General features: G+C 44.2%; 1 protein-coding gene across 1 annotated transcript in view; it reads right to left on the bottom strand.

Moving 5' to 3' along the window:
- Window positions 1-2204, bottom strand: part of ZNF507 (zinc finger protein 507) — a 29475-nt gene extending 27271 nt beyond the window's left edge. Inside the window, exon 1 of the mRNA XM_068993491.1 lies at window positions 69-2204. Coding sequence (XP_068849592.1) covers window positions 69-2204 — 2136 coding nt within the window. The remainder of the gene's footprint in view (window positions 1-68) is intronic.
- Window positions 2205-18016: the final 15812 nt, after the last annotated feature.

Below are 18016 nucleotides of genomic sequence, written 5' to 3'. Positions count from 1 at the left end.
CCTAGAAAGCTCCCTCTTTGCTCTAAAATGCTACAGCCTTCTGAAGCACTTCACGCGCCCATGCTTACCTTATAATGGAAGGAGTCCTCACACTGCTTGCACTGGTATATTCTTGTTTTGCAGTGGTTGATCATGTGGCTCTCCAGGTCTTTGCTGTTGTCGGCAATGTGCTCGCAGATGGGACACTGGTAGGGCTGTCTCTGCCGATGGACTCGCAGGTGCTGCTTGATGTAACCCTTGTTACCGCTGCTGTAGTGGCACAGCCGGCAGCGGTAGGGCTGCTCGGCGTTAGGGATGTACTCCACCACGCTGCTTCCCGACAAACTCGCATCGCTGTTGGGTTGGCATTGGGCGTTATCCTGCAACTCTTTCAAAATGTCATCGTCGGAAGCATTTTGGTCTGTCCTTTCCCGTAACTTTTCAATCACAGTGAGTAGGGACATGCTGATGCCTGTCTTAACCTGCCCGTCTGCCAGCTCCTGCCTACCCTCTGGGAGTGCTACTAAGGTAGAGTTGCTTTGGTTGAAACTAGCTAACCCCTCAGGAGTGTTTTTCAGTGGGGACATCATTTTAGAATATGCTGCCACTGTCCCGTCTACTGGCCTTTGTCCGGTGTCCGGATCTAAAAGGTTTATATTCCCATAGTGCCCAAGGTTGGTTCGTGTTAGTTCTGCAGCTCTTATGGGCATTGTAACCAGGGCTTCTGCAGCTAGTGAGTGTAGTCTAAGAGACTCAGAATTCGTCCTTCTTCGGCCCGGTGGGGCATTCTCATCAGTAGCCAATCCTTTGTTTATTAACTCGCTGTCTTTCTTCTCTGAGTTGCCCCAGCCTATAATCAGCCCCCCGATATCGACAGTGCATTTATCAGCGTGGTAGACTTCATCTCTTCCTTCGCACCCGATCTTGGCTTCTGTCGGGTGCAGGCTCTTCCCCTCCTCGATTTCGGCGTTCATGAGGAAATGCTTCTGTGAAAGCGCTTCTTCAGCACTCGGCAGGCGCTCCACTATCACGTTGGCGTGGCCTTTTTTATGTGGGCTGCTGCTGATGATCTTCTGTGCTGACGAAAGCAGGCTGTCAGCAGCCAGGTTCTCCTCGGCATCAGAAATCACCTCAAGCATTTCTTCCTCGTTAGGGTCCAGGGTAACTGACTGACTGAGATGAACCCCACCTTCTGCACTGTGTTCTAAAGGGGAGGAAGATGACAATGCCTCTGAGCTGCAAATCTGCACCTGCACTGATGGCCCGTTGTGGATACTCAGTTCATTGTCTCCAATGGCAATGACTACTGCGTGGACACCGCTGGCTGCAGCAGCCACTGAGGAATCCAGTAGGCCTAGGGGCTCATTCTCATTTTCAAAGATTGGATAGGAGCAGTCGACCTCCCCGGCATGTTTCCAAGCATGTGTTTTCAACATTCTCTGCTGGCCACAAGTGTAACTGCAAAACAAGCATCGATACATGCCATACTGTTCATAGGCATACCATTTCCTCTTACCTATTTCCGCCATGGAAGCCGTTTGGACAGTATGAGGCTGTGGGTTGTCCACACTTGCTGGGATGTCAGGAATCGTTTCATTCTTTCTTTCTGAGGTTCGGTGACACAAGGGGTTGGTGGGGCTTATGCACTGTTGGGCTTTGGACTGAGTGTGGCTGCTGGCATCATTTTCGTGGTCATTTACCACGTGAGCTTCAAGTTCCTCTTGGCTTTTTGATGTAATATGGCACTCTGCGCACATTAATATCACTTCATTCTGCTGACCATGCTGCTTGATATGATCTTTTAACACAGAAAAAGATGATGATAGAAACTTACAAAGGCTACACTGGTAAGACATAGCCTTCCCATCACTCTGGGCAGGAGAGTCAGGGGTAAAATGTATTTGAGACATCTCAGCCCTTCTAATATCAGTAGCAGGTGACTGGGTTACTTTAGCTGGAATCTCACAAGATTCTTGACTTTCAAGAAGAGAGTGTGCTGCAGCACTGGCACGTGGCCGTTTTTTGCCAATTAAAAGGCATTTTTGTGACTTTTCATGTTCCACTATCTTGCTTAACTTCTGGATAACATGGATTAATGGATCTGTTTTGGCTTTTCTTTGTTCATCAATTTCCAGTGATGAACTGATGACAGTTTTGGCAGTCAGCATAGCTTCCTGTTCCCCAATATCTGACACCAACATGGCGACACTGCTGCTTTCTTCCATATCTAAAAAAACAGAATATATGACAGAAAGAAACACCAGGTTACAGGATCATTATAGGAATATAATTCAGGAAATCTTAACTACTCTTTAAGAGTTTAAGCTGATCTAAGTATTTTCTAACCTGGGAGCTCCATATTGATATACCTGGCTATCCTCAGCAGAGACTTAAATTGCTTAGAATTTTTCTTTGGAGTGTTGTCCCCTATTGAGACTGATGATCAAGGTCTTTCAATCCTTCATTTCTTTCTTTGGAAATAAGTTAACTACATCTCCTTTTTTCTTGACTTACTTTCCCCTAAACATCTAGCTGGACCTAATCAGTACTCCTCTTTTGTACAATGCCAGATTAAAAAAAAAAAAAGGCTGCTATTCCATTATTAAAGGGCTATAGTCATTCTCAGGGTATGTGCAACCACCTCAAGTATTATGAAACACCATTCTGTAAATTCAACACATGAATGATGCAATTCTCAGGAGACAATTTCTTGCACCAAGTATGCTGCTGCTGCTAAGTCGCTTCAGTCATGTCCAACTCTGCGCGACCCCATAGACGGCAGCCCACCAGGCTCCCCCATCCCTGGTATAATTGTGATTTATTACTGTAACCATAAACTTTTTTTTCCTCCCCAGATCTTCAGAACTGTGAAAGTATGGGCATGTAACTTTATGTAAAGGGCATAGAGAATTTTGAGAAGTATTATACAAATGAAACTAAATAAAAGCAATGATCCAGTTCCTCCTTTTATTTATTTTCCTGACGATAAACCACAAACTACGCTGTGGTTTTTTTAGAGGTCATATTAGTGGTCAACTATTACTCATACACACACACACTCATATACATATATATATATATATATATATATTTTTTTTTTTTCTGAAAGGGAAAGGGGCAGCAGAGAAAGCAAAAATTGATATCCTAGTTGTGTTTCAGGTCTAAAAAAAGCACAGAGGCCTTAAAAGGGGTTATCTGTAGGTTCAAGTAATATGTCATGGCCAAGGAAGGCATTAAACATGAAATGCTTTATCTTTTAGCCTAAATCTTGAATGTTTTCTGGCAGAACTTTCAAGCATTTCCTTTGGCTTAAAGTGAGATTAACTTGTTGACTTGGAACACATTTTTAAGTTTAGGCTTTTTTCCAGCACCAAGTTTTGTTTTTCCACATTTTAGGTGCATTCTGGAATCTTACTCACAACATTCAGTAAATGCCAGCAAAATTACTAGTAGAACTAGCTACAGGCCAAAGATCACATTCTTAAACCTCAGTACAGGCTCTGAATTCATTTCAGAAGGTGAAGCAAGGCTCCTCTTCCTGCAGGTGGCTGAATCAACTTTTAGGGGCCCATTAGCTGCTGCCAAGATGGTACCTGGATTCCTGTAAGACCTCACCAGTCCTCTGTCAGTTTCAGGCCCTTTACTCCCCCATGAGCTGACAGCAGTTATGGCCTTCCTGCTCTTATTTTCTACTCTTTGCGGCACACTAACTTTCTATAGCCAGATCCATATCAGGCTAAAGGCAAGCATTTTACTCTCAGTTTCTTTAGTACCACTTCTCCCCTCCGTCCGGACACTCTGCCTTGCGCGATGGGGTTTTTCTCTCTTCTACTTCTAGCTGGACTCCCAGCAGGGTATGCATTCCACAGCCATTACAGCAAAGACAGCTATGCCAGCTCCCCCAGGCTAGTGGCCCTTGGGTCACTGTCCCACTAAACAATCTGAGGGCGTTACCTCTCAAAAGACTATCTCCCTTATATCTCTCTCAAGCAGGAAGAACAGGGGTGATTTTAAATCTCTACAGTCAATCTTAAGTCACTAAAGAAGGGACTATTGGGAGAACAATTTGTTTCTTTAGAAAAATCCTTTGTGGCTTCACAGTGAAAATGAGTGTTAGTCGCTCAGTTGTGTCCAACGTTTTTGTGACCCCATGGACTGCAGCCCGCCAGGCTCATCTGTCCATGGGATTCTCGAGGCAAGAATACCGGAGTGGGTTGCCATGCCCTCCTCCAGGGGAATCTTCCCCACCCAGGGCTCGAACCCGAATCTCTCGTCTCTTGCATTGGCAGGTGGGTTCTTTACCACTAGCACCACCTGGGAAGCCCACACTGTCTGAGAATTCCACATCTGTAGGCCAAGGGAAGCTTTGGCTCTTCAAGTGATTACTGATTTCCCTCTAGGGTCATTCACTTAAGGCTTTATTTCTTTCAGTTCAATTGATTAATGCAAATTTCTTAAATAATAGTTACTAGGACTCCTTGAACATTCCATTTCTTACGTAAGATTTGGTGCCCTACTACAGATGGAAGGTCTCCTTCCCAAGAAATGAGACAGCTACGGAGGCTGATTGATAATCTGGAGGTTAACAAGTGAATATTTGCTCACAGACTCTGCACACCCACAGGGTTACAAAGGTGACTCATATTATCCTTCTACTATTTAATGACATAATAGGAGGGAGACAGAGCAGTACAAATTGCTCCCTGAGGATATTTCAGCACGTACCTTAAAAGAAAGTGAAATGAAGAAGAGGAGGAGCTCATCTCATTGCAAGAAAAAGACTAATACAAAAGAATCTGACAAAACATTCAGATTTTAAAGCTGTGTCTGCTCAGGCATTAAGAGCTAATGGAAATTTGCAGCAGATGCTCCAATTTTCCCTGAACATTTATGCAAGTATCTCATTTTAGAGACTGCATACATTCGGGGGAAAGTACAGAAATGGCACCTATAAAACAGATATCACAACATAAAATACATCAAGAAGCACCTGAAAAACCAGTCTGGGTCCACATGGCAAAGTCGACACACAAGCCTCATGATAACAAAAGCCTCTGTTAGAAAAGGTTAGATAAACAGCTCATAATAAAGTATGCTAAGAGAGGAAGTTAAGGTGAATACTGGCCAACTCTTAAAATTTTCACATAAAATTTCACGTAGGCCACCAATGTGCATGTGCATTTGAGATCACATGTCCTAAGGTAAAATCTGCATAATAAAGAAGATAAAAATAAGGAGTACAGATACAATCCCAGTGGCTCAAGAATGCTGACAACCTGGATTAAGATAATCTGCATACTATCCATGGCCTCCAAGAGATCAAGGCAAATGCAACTTAAAAACAGCATCACCAAGGGTGGAGGAGTAGGGGCGCTCAGGCTGACAAACCAGGTAAGAACAGCAAATTTTCTAACTGGAATGATGAGTCCCTTGGAGTTCATTATTATTCTTTCTACTTGTGTAAACCTTAAAGAATTTTAAAACTAAAAAGCTAAAAAATAAAAAAGTTATGCACAAGGCATCAAGCTAGGTGTCAAGAAAAAAGGGAAAAAATTGTATTCACACAGTTTAAAACTGAGTTGAGTGGGAAAGACTCACATACTTAGAACTTAAAAAGAATTAACCACTTTTAAATAACCCAGCAGTACCTAAGGTGAGAAGGTCAGTTTTCATTCCAATCCCAAAGAAAGTTCAAACTACTGTACAACTGTGCTCATTTCACATGTTAGCAGAGCTATGTTAAAAATCCTTCAGGACAGGCTTCAGCAGTAGGTGTACAAGCTGGGTTGAAAAAAGGCAGAGGAACAGGAGATCAAATTGCCAATATTCCTTGAATCTGGAGAAAGCAAGAGAATTCCAGAGAAACATCTAGTCTTGCCTCACTGACTACAGTAAAGCCTTTAACTGTGTGGATCACGACAAACTGAAAAACTCTTAAGAGATGGAAGTACCAGACCACCTTACCTGTCTCCTAAGAAACCTGTATGTGGGTCAATAAGCAACACTTAGAACCACACATGGAATAACTGTTCAAAATTGGGAAAGCAATACAAGACTGTAATTGTCACCCTGCTTATTTAATTTCTACTCAGAGTATATTATGTGAAATACCGGGCTGGATGAATCACAAGCTGGAATTAAGACCGCTCTAATGGCAGAAAGTAAAGAGGAATTAAAGAGCCTCCTGATGAGGGAGAAAGAAAAGACTAACAAAGCTGGCTTGAAACTTAACATTCAAAACACTAAGATCATGGTATCTAGTCCCATCACTTCATGGTAAACAGAAAGGGAAAAGTGGAAGCAGTGACTGATTTTATTTTCCTGGGCCACAAAATCACTATGGACAGTGATCACAGCCATGAAGTTAAAAGACGCTTGCTCCCTGAAAGGAAAAGCTACGACAAACCTAGACAGTGTATTAAAAAGCAGAGACATAACCTCGCTGATAAAGTTCTGTATAGTCAAAGCTATGCTTTTTCCAGTGGTCATATATAGATGTGAGAGTTGAAGCATAAAGAAAGCTGAGTGCTGAAGAATTGATGCTTTTGAACTGAGGTGCTGGAGAAGACTCTTGAGAGTCCCTTGGACTGCAAGGAGATCCAACCAGTCCATCCTAAAGGAGATCAGTCCTGAATATTCATTAGAAAGACTGGAGCTGAAGCTGAAGCTCCAGTACTTTGGCCACCTGATGTGAGGAGCCGATTCATTGGAAAAGACCCTGATGCTGGGAAAGATCAAAGGCAAAAAGAGAAGGAGGTGGCAGAGCATGAGATGGTTAGATAGCATCACCAACTCAATGGACATGAATCTGAGCAAACTCCAGGAGACAGTGGAGGACAGAGGAGCCTGGCGTGCTGCAGTCCATGGGGTCGCAGAGTCAGACATGACTTAGTGACTGAACAACAATCACCCAAGGCGAAATAGAAGGAAACAGCCAATGACCAAATCCTAACAGACTGAACTCATTTTGGTTAGGAAGGGAAACAAAGGCTCCCTGAAGAGGTAAGATGCATACTGCATTCCGACAGAAGAGCCTTCTGGATGTCATCCATCTACCCCTGTGGGCTCACTGACTGACTCCACTCTGCTCTCTATTCCAGGAGGAATTACATCATTAGGCTCCCATGCCCTCTGGCTGAGTTATGCCAACGGGGCGCTGTAACAGGAAATCAGGCGGAGGCAGCAAAGGGAGATCAGATACTCATTTTTTTGGTTCCCTCCCTTGAGGTCACCTTGAACTAGCTGTGATCCTCAACAGAAGGCCATTATCTCCAGGCAGGCTGTTCTACAGGACTCTCCTTTCTCCTGATGCTGCTAGCTCCAGATAACTGAATGATTCCTGGGGCTTGACTACATAGGTCCTACATCTTTATAAGTATCTTTTAAAATACATCCTCCCTGAATTGTCCTAATCTGAGTGTGCCTGCCATTTGCTTTCTTGGAATTTGGTGACAAGAAAGCAACCATAACATCAGTAGATTTTCAGAAGAGAATACGCATGCTATCTAGCGATTAGAGAAAAGACCAGTATGGCTGAACAGTAAGGTTTACTAGGATGAGGAAAGATTACAGGCATCAGCAAAACAGGGTGTTTCTCATTTGAAATCTTTAGACATAACATTTGACCAAATATATCAAATTGTTATAAGTAAATAAATGTTGTATCCCAAACCAGAAATGTTCTACAAGCTTTTCCACTTTCCTAAACAATAGACTCCCACAGGCAAAAGCTTGTAATTAATGTCTTTCCCAAGAAAAGAGCCAACTTTTATCAGCTGTCTTTATTTCCTTACAATTTGCTATTTGGCTTATTTGTACATCTAATTAGTTCCTTTCATTTACAGCAGTATGGTTATCATAAGTAAAAGCAAGTTGAACAATTCATGTGGGCCTGGGTGGGACCGGATAAAAGCTGTAATTTTCTGTGGAAGAAGACAGTTCAGTATGTTATATCAAGCATCTTTTCTTTCAGACTAAGATTGTTCTTCCAATTATTAAAAAAAATTATGTTACAGAAGTAATGGTCAATTCCTCATTCTTCCACATTATTGTAATTCTGAAAGAGCAAAGTATTTATTTTGCTCTAGCCAAAAGGTGGCAGGGGGCATAGCTAATGGGTTCCTCTCCTAGAGGAACCTCAGTTGTGTGACCTTTGACAAGTCACTGTTTCTGAGCGTTTTACATTCTGCAGCTGTAAAACTCCAGAGTTGTGCTGGACAAATTTTCATGTTTCTGGGTTATAAACTGAAAAGTTACTTTGAAAATGCTTACATGTTATTTGTAGATTTAACTTACTAATGCCTCTAATATACTTGAGTTAAAATCTCCTTAGCTTAATGTAATTAACTGCCCACCAAGAAAAAAAATGAGTGTAAATATTAAAGTATGTCTAATATTCCTTAGCTGGCATCTAGCCTGACAGAATATTCGAAGTTGGCAGCTGCAATTAAGACATAAGGTGAAACTACTGTTAACCAAGATTCAGATTTAACACTCACTGAGCACCTATAAAGTGCCAAGCAATGTGCTGGAGACTACCAAAGTAAGAGGGAATCTGTGCCCTTGAGGTGCTCAGACCAGAGAATAGTGCCAGCACAGATTCTTGTATTACTAATATACCTGGTAATACTGGCCTCTTTATTTGCAGATGAGGAAACTGAGGCTCACAGATGTAAAGTAATAGCTAGCTTAAGAATTAGAATACAGGTCTATCTTATTCTAAATTCGTTTCTCAGTTCAGTCGCTCAGTTGTGTCCGACTCTTTGCGACCCATGGACTGCAGCACACCAGGCCTCTCAACACACCAATTTTCCTCCTAATTCTCAGCGTGAACAAACAATGTACAAAGTATAAATACTGAAAAGAGCAGTAGCCCCTTACAGCTAGGCAGTATGAAGCATGTATGTTTGAGCTTCATTAAGTCTTTGTGACAGGTTACCTGGATGTTACATAATTCTACAAATAACGGAACACTCAGTGTTCTTGCCTGGAGAATCCCAGGGACAGCAGAGCCTGGTGGGCTGCCGTCTATGGGGTCGCACAGAGTCGGACACAACTGAGGCAACTTAGCAGCAGCAGCAGTGCAGTTTACGTGACTTACCCAAGGTTACATGGCTGTTAAATGGCAGAGCCAGTGTCTTTCAAATCAATTCCTGAAATTAATACAGTCCCTTGGATCAATCTTCAAAATCCAGCTGTAGCCAAGAATGAAAGTATACAGTATCAAACATTTCTCTTTCTTGGTGAAACCAAGTAGTAACTTTCCGGGTGGGGGGGGGGGCGGGGGCAGGGGATGACAGTGAAAAATTACCCAATATTTCATGTAAAGAAATTCAGAGGAATGTTCATTGAACCCAATTATGTGATGCAAATTTACAAAATTTACCTAACAAGCAGACTTGAGGATTTGGCACAAGTTGGAAAAAAACAGCTCTGGAAATTTCTCCAATAATCGTATATTTCATGTTTTAGCTCAAAATTTATCTAATTGACTCAAAATACTATGGGCTTTACTGATATAACTTTCTAATGAATAAAAAGCAATAAGCTGTACACTGCCATTTTAATCTTAATCAAAAATACAGTCTGAATGGTTGATTCTGCAAACTTCCAACAGTTCTACAACTGAAAGGCAGCATGAACTGATAAGTCACAGTCGACTGACCTACCTATATCATTTAAGGCACTTTCCTGCCCCGGTCTTACATATCTTTGCTATTTCTTATACTAGCTAGAATGAATTTAAAAGATCAAAGAATAGTATTCATTTCACCTATAATGCAACTTTATCGACTATGGTTAAGTAAACAGTTCACTGCCAGGGCAGAAAGCACATATTTGGCTGTTCCCTGAAATTAATTTTAAACGAGTTAGTGGGGTAAAGGAACGCAGGACCAGACTTTCTCTTTAATCAATAATGCAACCCATACACTGAGTCACAGCAGAGGAGAAAGTACAGACTGAAAGAGGTGTTAAGTCCAGTAATTGCCGGATAAGAGAGATGCAGACCGAAAGCAAATTACAGCCCACTGCGGTAACTAAAGAGATCGCCTGCGGGTTGGGATGGTGGCCTCGGCCTAATTAATCATACAGGCCTTCCACACACAAACCGTTCACTCCGGATGCCCCCAGGTCTTAACGGTGGGGAGCTTTTCCCAGTGATTTCAGTGACTGATCAGTAGGGAGACCACTTACTTCATCGAAATGGTTCGAAATAGGTGCAGAGACCAGAACTGCTTTTCTACTAGTTCTTCCTACATCAAGCAGTGGCCGAAGGGCAGGGGCGACAGGGATTGAGAAAAGTAATCAAGAGACGTGGGGAGGACACCGTTTTCGCTCCATCCCGTCTAGGCGAAGCGGTTTCACCTGTGCAAAGGGAAGGAAGCGACGGCCGGCGAGCCTGCCTGCGGGCCAGGCTGGTGAGAGTTAAGCCGGGAGCAGCAGGTTCCCCCCACCCGCAGCTGCAGGGCAAGCCCGGGGTCTCCACAGTCCTTGCTGTGGACGGGACAAAGGACTGGAAAGGGACACGGAACTTGGGGCATGTGGCGAGCACCGGGAGAGTGTCGACCTGCTGAGCAGGAAGCCGGCGCCGGTAGAGGCCTGAGGGGAGGACGCACATGGCCGGCGGCGGCGCTAACAGCGGGCGGAGGGACGGCCCGGGGACGCGGTACCTGCGGTCGGGCGGCGGCTGCTGCTTCCGCGAGCCTCTTTTGCCGGCCAGGAGCCGGCCGTGCCCTCGCCCTCGTCCTCGCCCACCTCTCTCACGGCTCTTTTCCCTCTTTTACCCCGCTTTCCCCATCCTCATCAGGAGCTCCAAAATGGCGGCGCTGGGGACGGATCACGTGAGCTGCGGGCAGGTCAGGTGACCCGAGTGGCGGGCGGCGAGGGCGGGGCGATGTTTAGGCCCCGCCCATGGGCATTCCGGGTCCTGGGGCTGGGCGGGCGCGAAGGCGATGCCACACCCACTCACTGCCATCCCTGCCTTCTGGGTGGGTTTAAGGCGCCAGTTGTCGGGCTTCTAAGGTCCCATGGCGAGGCCTTGTCAGCGGTCTTTGGTTGTTGAAGTCAGTGACTCTTCTCTTTGGAGTCTCCACATGTCGCCCAAACCCTCTGTGGGCTGTCTTTATCACCCCATCCTCTCCCTCACTGGCTTTCAGCAGTGGGCCTTGACATTCTTTCAGCCCCATACTTATGTGTTTGCTACTGCTTTTGGCTGGGCTATACTTTTTTGTGGTGTTCTTGGCTAAAATGTAGAGGTCATACCTAGGTTCATGGCTGGACTTGAAGTGCGCTTGGTGAGGAGTAGAGCTGGCCCTGGGAAATCTATCTGTTGGTGAGATTGAAGATTTTCAGGAAAATCCCGGAGGTTGTAGGACCAGGCTTGGTAACTTGCTTGACCCAGGAGCACAACTGCAGTCCTTTGAGGGCAACATAGTGTTGGTCATTTGCATCTGTCTTATGGCATACACACCAGCTTTATAAGCAATCCTGTTTTGCCCTGGCTAACAGAATAAAATGCAGTGTGAGTGAAGCTTTCTGCCCAACTTCAGGAATGCTGTACAGGTTGAGTGTCTTAGCAACTGAACAGCAGGGTGCTTGGATTCGGGCTGAGAAGGAGGGCCGTGAGTAGTAGGAAGGGAGTGAAACTGAAGATCCCACTCATAGTGATGCACTTTTTCATTGAGATACAGGTGTACCTAGAGGCCAGTGTGGATTTGACCATTGCACTGAAGTTGAGATGAATTGGTTTCCCAGAGGATATAGAAGTTATATTTATACTCGACTGTGCTCTAATAAGTGTGCAATAGCATTGTACCTAAAAAGCATTATTTGTTGTGTTGTTGAGTCACTAAGTTGTATCTGATTCTTTTGTGTCTCCCCCCTCCGCCCCCACACAGGCTTCTCTGTCCACGATATTTTCTAGGCAAGAATACTGGAGTGGGTTGCTGTTTCCTTCTGGCAGGAGAGGGGGAGTCTTCCCAACTCAGGGATGGAACTCATGTCTCCTTCATTGCAGACAGAGCAAACGCTGTTGAAAAAATGGCACTGGTAGACTGAGTTGATGCAGGGTTGCCACAAACTTTCAATTAGCAAGAGACACAGTATCTGCAAAGCTCATTACAAGGAAAAGATAAATGAAGTGCAATAAAATGAGTTATGTCTGTATCTCTTGGGGATTTCCAGGTGTATACAGAGACCTTTGCAACAGGCTGGGCCCTCAATTATCAAGTGGGAGAAAGGTCCGGAAAAACCTAGTCATTGTTGAGACAGGTCAGTAATTCCTGAGATGAGGTATCTGAGGATACAAATTCATCTGAATTGGGTGGGTGGGGGCGAGGTTGGGAAACCAGCAAAGTTAGAATTCTCCTAGTCCACAGAATTCTTTGCCAGGTGGACTAAATAGCTAAGAAGAAGGAAAGATAAAGGGGTGAGTAATTTTTTTCAATAAAAGAGATTGAACAGGAGACTAGCATGGAAGGGTGGAAGGAAGAATAATCGAGGAAAACCAGAATGCATGAGAGGAAGAAAGTGAGGACAAACAACTAATGGGCAAATTTCTTTTTTTTTTTTCTTCTGGAGCTACTGACACGAACAATCCTTGTTTGTAACTATTGGAATAGAGGCTTTTCTTCAGTACTGTCTTAACTGTAATGTCCATGGATATAAAAATGGACAGAACAGAAATCAGAGTTATTTTATCAGAGTATGAAAAAAAGGAGAGAAACCGTAAACGAGGGAAAATAAGGGAATTCTAAAACAAGTGAGAGGTTCAAGTCCCTGTGGTTGTCTTTTCTAATATTCACAGGCTATTTCCCAATGTTCCCCTTCCAACACGAAGTAAACTTCCTGGCTCAGAGGTGTGGCCTGTGACTAGTGTTGGCTAATGAATTGTGTTGCAGAAGTCAGAGCCACCTCTTCTGTCCTGGAGCACTTATTGCCAGGGCAGTTCCCTCCAGAGTGCCCTTTCCCTGCTGGCTTTATGACCAGCCAAATAATGAAATGGTTTGAAATGGTGGCCACCCTGTCAGCCCACATTTTATGTTTTTTGGTCATGCCGCACAGAATGCAGGACCTTAGTTGCCTGACCAGGGGTAGAACCATTGCCCCCTGCAGTGGACATGTGGTGTCTTAGCCACTGGGGGACTGCCACTGAAGTCCCCCAGCTCACATGTTAGAGTGGTGGTGATGAGCTAAGCTTCTAGTTGACCCACAGCATAAATGTAGAATGGGGAAGTCACTGAGGTTTTGGAGCTGTTTGTTACCACAGCACCATATGGTCACTGCTGATTGACACTCCTCTTCCCTACACTGAAGCAACTGGAAGAGACAGAATCAATAAGAAGAAACCATTACAGGCAGATAGGAATGTTAATAAAAGAATTAGGACCTTAATTCCTGAGTGCAGAGAAGGTATGGGATGCAAAGTCCCATAGGAAAACCTAGGCAACTTCAAAAACTCAGTGGAGCAAAACTCACTGTTTTGCTTTCATATCCAAAAGCTCTCCAGAAAATTGCAGTAAACATTTTTATGTCGGGGAACACAAAGACATTCAGGTGTAGTTCAACTGAACTTGTGGACATCTCACCAAAATCTCTTCTAGGCACCTTCTGCTTGCCATAGCATATCATTTGTCATGATTTAATTAACCAATCCTAGTAAGATTTAGGGTTATAGATAGGAAACTTGCTTACCCAGTTATCTAGTACCTACTCAGTGGAATCCTATGATGTCTCCAGATGAGAGATGACCCAGATAACTGAATCCTATCTCCACACATCTCATTATTCTACTTTGGGGTCATTAATTAGCTGATCAGCTTAAAGGTTTCACTTCTACCATCCTCATGGGTCTGTATCTTTTAGAGTGAATAGGTTGTCTGATAATACATTGTGTGTGCTTGACAACTTAAGCCAGAGCACAGTTTAAATTTGGGGAACATTCACAACAGTGCAGTGAGCAAGTTGCCAAAGTGATGACTGGTTATAAACTGAATGATACAGGGAACCAGTTGAAACTTGTGGAGAAGACCAACTTGTTTCCACCCATGATATTCATGAAGGACACCTTGTCTTTGGTGTAATAGGATTAGGTTAGATTTCTTTTAAAGGGATGATTATATAAGTCTTTGGCACAGCACAGAGTTACAGGAGACATGTTAGCCTGCATTTCTTTTAGTTGTCATTTTTATCATGACCTTTAAAAAATATACTTTGGATGAACTGCCTCAAAAAAAGGAAAGTTTAATAGACCCACAGACATAGAAAACAAATTTATGGTTCCCAAAGGGGAAGGTGTGAAAAAGTGAAAGTGTTAAATCGCTCAATTGTGTCTGACTCTCTTCGACTCCATGGTCTGTACCAGGTTCCTCTGTCCATGGAATTTTCTAGGCAAGATTACTGGCATGGGTTGCCACTCCCTTCTCTGGGGGATCTTCCTGACCCCGGAATCAAACCCAGGTGTCCTGCACTGCAGGCAGATTCTTTACCATTTGAGTCACCAGATCAGGGGAAAGTGGGGGGACTGGTAAGTTAGGAGCATGGGATTAATATATACATGTTATTATATATAAAACAGGTAACCAACAAGGACTTATTGCATAGCACAGGGAACTATATATTTTATAATAACTTATAAGGGAAAGATTCTGAAAAAAGAATATACATATGCATATATAGATATAATTGAATAGCTGTGCTGTACACCTAAAACTAACATGACACTGTAAATCAACTGTACTCCAATAAAAAAAAGGGAAGATTGTGGAAGGGTCAGAGATGGCAGGGGACTAAATGTGAGGGGAAAAGGATGTGATGGTTTGAGTGGAGAAGGTACACGCAAATTCTTTTCTTGACTTTCTATTTAGCCATTGTGGGGCTGTGAGCAGGTGGGCTGTGTCTTTCTGGTGTTTCCATCCTGTCTGTAAAAGAAGTTCAATTTATCCTCTTCTTTAGCTTCAAATGTCTGGTATATGGAAGTACAGAGTTTAATTATAGGAGTCCTTTGGGTTCAAAATGGGACTTCATCATTAAGAATAATGGCAAGGCTTGATTTTATTAATGAATGAAAAGATTGCTTGATGTAAGTCAGAAGGAATGTAAGATTAAAAGACATGATATATTATTATATATACAGCTGTCAGTAATAAATTAACATTAGCACTAGGTTCCTTACACTTTGCATCCTGAATGTACACCTAGAAATACTTCATAATTATAGTTCAGGTCTCAAGAATCATCATAAATTATCCATCTGTCATTCATTCTCTCCTAAAAGCCACAGACCTACATCATTTCAATAGCAGACTGGCATCTAAAATCTCTGGTGCTACGAGGCGCACATATTAATTTATTTCTTATTGGGGACTGGATTAAACTAGAAGGATACACAACTGATAATGGCCAGGAAGAACCGGAGGAGGAGCAGGGGGCATCTGTTTGTGAGAGGGGGGGTTTGTTCCTGCTTAACTTTCAGCTCAGCAGTTTTGGGTCTGAGCTGTTAACTGGTTTGGAAGAGGCCCCCAAGGAACTCAGACCGTCACAACATCTGAAGCAGCACTGTGGTGCAAATGGTGATGGAATTCTGTATGGAGTTCCCTTAACCCTGGACTGCCTTATACCAGCACCTGTGAGTGAGGACAGGCGTCAATGGTGGTGACATCTAGTGGCTTACCTGGGATGTTGCAGTCAAGCCACAGAGCCCTCCAGTGGGAAGCAGGGAGTTTGCCTTCTCCAGCTCACCCAGGTCTGACCCCTGGGGCTCTGAATCAGTCTAAGAGATTGCTTTCTGATGGAGCTGCCCTGCATTCATGTTGATTTATGGTTGGGGTCCAGGAGAGGCACTGGCAGGCTGAGAGTGGAGGTGGAGCGGGGCTATTCAGGAGGGTGTCAGGAGGCTCCCTTCAGTCTGGTCTGCATACGCCTTGGACTGTGGGCTGGGCGGAACTGCATGGAGGAGCAGGGAGCTGGTCTCCTCCGCCAGACTGTCTCTCTGCTTCAATGCAGACTGGTTATTGGAGCGCTCAGGCAATTTTCAGTCGTCTTTGTCAAGAAAGTCTTTTCCACCAGCGGAACGAAAATGAGATTTTGAGGCCTCTGGAGGGCTGTCTCCTCTGGGCACTTTATCTGCCCAGGAACCTCAGCTGAGTTGGGTGGCAGCTGTTCACTGTGTGCACAACCCTGTTGACAGGTAATACCACCTGCTTCTGAATGAGACAGTGTGATTCTAATAGGGCACTGTTAAATTCTTCTCACAGAAGCGGTTTCCTTAACGCAGTGACCTTTATTGATGAGAGGGGTAGAGGAAGAAAATGAAAAGGAGGAGATGAAGAAGGACACTAAGAGGAAAAGTAGCTGCTAATCAAACCAAGAGGGCCTGGCTAAAGGATAATCCTATGACCTCCAGATGTGTCATTTGTTATTTTGACAGGTCCTCTCGAGGTGATAGACTGGGAGAAACCGGCAGGGAGTGCCACCTCTTGCTTCCTTAAGACATTAGTAACTGGATAACCACAGACAGTAAGTAGAATACCTTCTACGGTCCTCCAGTCTGAGCTCTTCATATACTATGGGGGACCAGGCATAAGGAATGTTATTTGATCTTCTGGGATGTTTCTTTCTTTGAGAAAAAGACATGAGTGAGAAAGGGAAGGGAAAATGCATATAACACTCAGAGATGTTCTACACTGTAACTGTCATGCCTTTTCTGGCAATGAGGCCAGAACTGGTCATCAATGGCTCCAGCAAGCTATAAGTTTGGGAGGACCCACCAGAAGTCTATTGCGAGATGGGAGTGGCATATCCAGGGTCAGGCATGTGTGAGATTGCAGGGCACATGTGAGTTTCATGAGCAAGTTTCCATGTCATCTTCATGCAGGGCACAGGTGAGCTTCATGAGCCAGGCTTCCATGTCATCCACCTCTCTTGCACCAACATCTCTCCCTCAGCTTACAACTCTGGGCCCCAGAGAGGGAGATCCCTATGCCCGGATGATGGGAAGGGAGAAACTTGAGCTAAGGTCTTGGTATGTGGAAGAATATGGACAAACATGAATGGAAGTGTGAGGTGAGGGTGAGCATCAGGCATCTGTCTGGATTGTGCAGACACGTCTGCCTGACATAGAGGGATTGGAGTGGGGAGTAGGGAGATCTTTGGTCTGAAAGGCACACTGGGGTTGAGGCTGACCTAGGTAAAGACGAGCAGCGAGCATCTGTCGGGGGACCTCGTGGTGTAGGGCCCTGTGTTAGGGGCTCTGCTTGTCTTGTTTCACACGTCTTTGTGGACTTGGCTCAGCGATCATTAATTACTTACATAATCTCTGCCTCAGCATCTGTCTACCTTGGCAGGGAATGAGTTCCAAGAGCCCAGGGAGCTTGCCAGTCTTGTGCATCAATATTCCTTGTGGCCTAGAATAAGACCCTGAATGTAGTTATACTCAGTAAACACTCGTTGATTGAATGAAAAAGTGATTTCATTCAGCAGATGTGCTCCCAGACCTGAGATTTATTTGAGGAGCTTCTTGAAAGCTGTGTTTGGGGAGCTCAAGCATTCAGTTGAGAACTAGGGGCCTGGGAGGGACGGGGAGTTGGCCTCACCGAGGTTCTGAGAATCCAGGCTGTGGACTGGGTATCATCCTGAGCTTCCAAACCTATTGGCACTCACTGGCTGTGTGATCTGGGCCAAAGAACTTAACCTCTCTGTACTTCTGCTACTTCATCTGGAAAATGAGGATAGGGACACCTATCTGGCGAAGTGGTTGAAAAATTTTAAAGGACATAATGTATAGGAACCACTGATGTGCTCGATTGATAAACAAGTATTATTATTGTAAAGGTTTAGACTAGAATAGCATGAAGTGGATGGAAGAGATAGAAGTGGGACTGTGATCAGAGAGCATGTAGCATTTGAGGTTAATTGCAACTAGGGTATGAAGTGGCGGGCAAGTGATCACCTCTGTTCTTTCAGTGTGCCCTGAGTGGGAAGGACAGACAGCTCTGGGCTCCAAGACCCATGACAGAAGCAAGCACAGAAGTCAGAGGAC

Source organism: Capricornis sumatraensis, chromosome 20 (assembly GCF_032405125.1).
Source record: "Capricornis sumatraensis isolate serow.1 chromosome 20, serow.2, whole genome shotgun sequence".
NCBI classification, from domain to species: domain Eukaryota; kingdom Metazoa; phylum Chordata; class Mammalia; order Artiodactyla; family Bovidae; genus Capricornis; species Capricornis sumatraensis.
This window is presented reverse-complemented; position numbering and strand designations above follow the sequence as displayed.